This window comes from Thermobia domestica, chromosome 18, assembly GCF_964235325.1.
Source record: "Thermobia domestica chromosome 18, izTheDome1.hap1.1, whole genome shotgun sequence".
In the NCBI taxonomy this organism is placed as follows: Eukaryota; Metazoa; Arthropoda; class Insecta; order Zygentoma; family Lepismatidae; genus Thermobia; species Thermobia domestica.
In genome coordinates, this window is record NC_137471.1 from 128,754,223 (window position 1) to 128,756,387 (window position 2,165).

The window sequence follows — 2,165 nt, forward strand, 5'->3', positions numbered from 1 at the left end:
CCTGTATGAGCTATGTTGGTTCCTCTCTCGTATAATTGCCTAACATTTATTTTAACTACTGGTTATTAATTTATGGTACTATTTATATTTTTAACGAAAATTATATATATATATATATATATATATATATATATATATATATATATATATATATATATATATTTGGTCCTCCATGAAAACAACAAAACACAGGCATTACACAATTAAATTTCCTTCGGTCCTCCGTTAACCTTTATAATTTATTCCCGGACCTCCGAGTTCAATTGATTAGCATTATGGTATTTGTTTAATATTCACTAATTAAACACATCACAACACAAAACAACACAAAATTCTATACTACACTACATAAACTAACACAACCACATTAAAATAATATAGTTCCATTATGTAAGATTTTCTTTACTAAAATTTTGAGTACTTGAGCGATTCCATTGATAGGGACTAATTGTTCATTCTTCGATTGGAGAGATCAGATTTTGTTTAAGTCCTTCCGTTTTTCTTGATTACGCATAAGATGGTAAAGACCGTTGATTTCGAACACCTGTTGTAGGTTTGACCTTATTGCTTGATCATTATCTTCCAGTATCAAATTGCGGCAATTAAAAACAACGTGATTTGAAGTTTGTATTTCTCCACAGTCACATCTGTCAAAGTGTAACATGCCGATTTTGTAGAATGTTGCTCGGAAGGGTCCATGGCCACTTAAAAACTGGATAGCATGTTTATTGAGGTCGAGATCTCCCAAGTCCATCCTTTCTTGAACGTTAGGAAATACCTCATAGGCACTCCTTGCTTTGGTGCTGCTGTCCCAGTTGTTTTGCCACTCTCTTAGAATATAAGTTTCTAGATCTTCCATGCTTGTTACCCTGCCTTGAAGTATTTTCTCTATTTTTCCGAAGTTGCCTTTTTGGTACCAGTATTTGACTGCAGATCTTAATACGGAAAGGTGTAGGGGTTCCACGCCGAGAATTATCTGCAATGCTTCTACTGGGGTCGTAGCTATTGCTCCACACATCCTTTAGTAAAATTAATCTTTGAATACTGTCGATTTTGGTTCTTATTTTCCTATTTTCTTTAATACGATGTCCCCAGGCACTAGCTCCGTACGAAGTTATAGCTGCAAAAATAGTCTTATAGTATAACTGACAGTGTCTGGGTGATAATTTGTAATCCCTAGCCATAATACAAAATATTTTGTTAGCCAAACCAATTATATTTTCTTTTTGTTTTGTAACATGATGGTGGAATCTGAGGTGTTCATCCAACCACACTCTAAGGTATTTAAAAGTGTTAGTCCTGGATATTGAGTTTTGGCCAATCTTAATTGGATTCCTATCCAGAGTTCCGTTTACTAGGACATATTTAGTTTTGTTTGACGAGATCTGTAGTTTCGCCGAGTCACACCAGGTCGCCAGAACTGACATGACTCTGTTCGCCTTGTATTCCAAGTTGGATCTGGTGTTGGCATTGATGATAATTGCGAGATCATCGGCATATGCAACTATGCCTACAGTTTCGTTCAGCTTATCCAATATAGTTAGTGCGGGTTGCAAAGTAATATCCCACAGAAGCGGTCCTAGCACCGAACCCTGAGGGCAGCCTTTGGTTATATTTTTCCTAACTGTGATTGAGTTTGACCTGTATACAACTTGTCTATCAGTACAATAGTTCTTAACCCCTTCAGTGCGTAATTTTCAGATGCGAACCGCTGTAAAAAGTGTAGTTTTTTTTTTTTGGAGAACTTTGGATATTGATTCTAAATCTGTTTCAAAATCTCTTACATCAGAATCAATAATTAATAACTCTTCCTCGATGTCAGCATCGTTGAAATATCGTTTTGAAGCCATTACTGTGCTGTCTGCTCTCAAACAAAACAAAGAATGAAAACTATATTTGACGAAGCCCAAACTCTATTTTAATTTCTTTCTTTTTCCTCTTCTTCTTTTAATTAAGCAACAATTGAAACCAGCTGAGCGCAAACTCGCTAAATATTGTCGGGATAACATTACTCATACTATAGGCAAGTATATTCGCCATACGCAATACAAAATAGCCAAAGCAAAATGAAAGCGTATATATACGCCATCCGCACAGCAGGTGCGTTTTGAAGACACGAGTTAACTCGCCACCCACACTGAAGGAGTTAATAATTCTTAGAATTG

The 2,165-nt window shown here is 35.9% G+C and overlaps 1 protein-coding gene across 1 annotated transcript; it reads right to left on the reverse strand.

Annotated features, from left to right (window-relative positions):
* Positions 1 to 472: 472 nt before the first annotated feature.
* On the reverse strand, positions 473 to 1,018 carry LOC145675241 (uncharacterized). The gene has a single exon (XM_081745624.1). It carries the CDS (start codon positions 1,016 to 1,018, stop codon positions 473 to 475), a length of 546 nt encoding a protein of 181 aa, XP_081601750.1.
* Between the last annotated feature and the right edge of the window lie 1,147 nt (positions 1,019 to 2,165).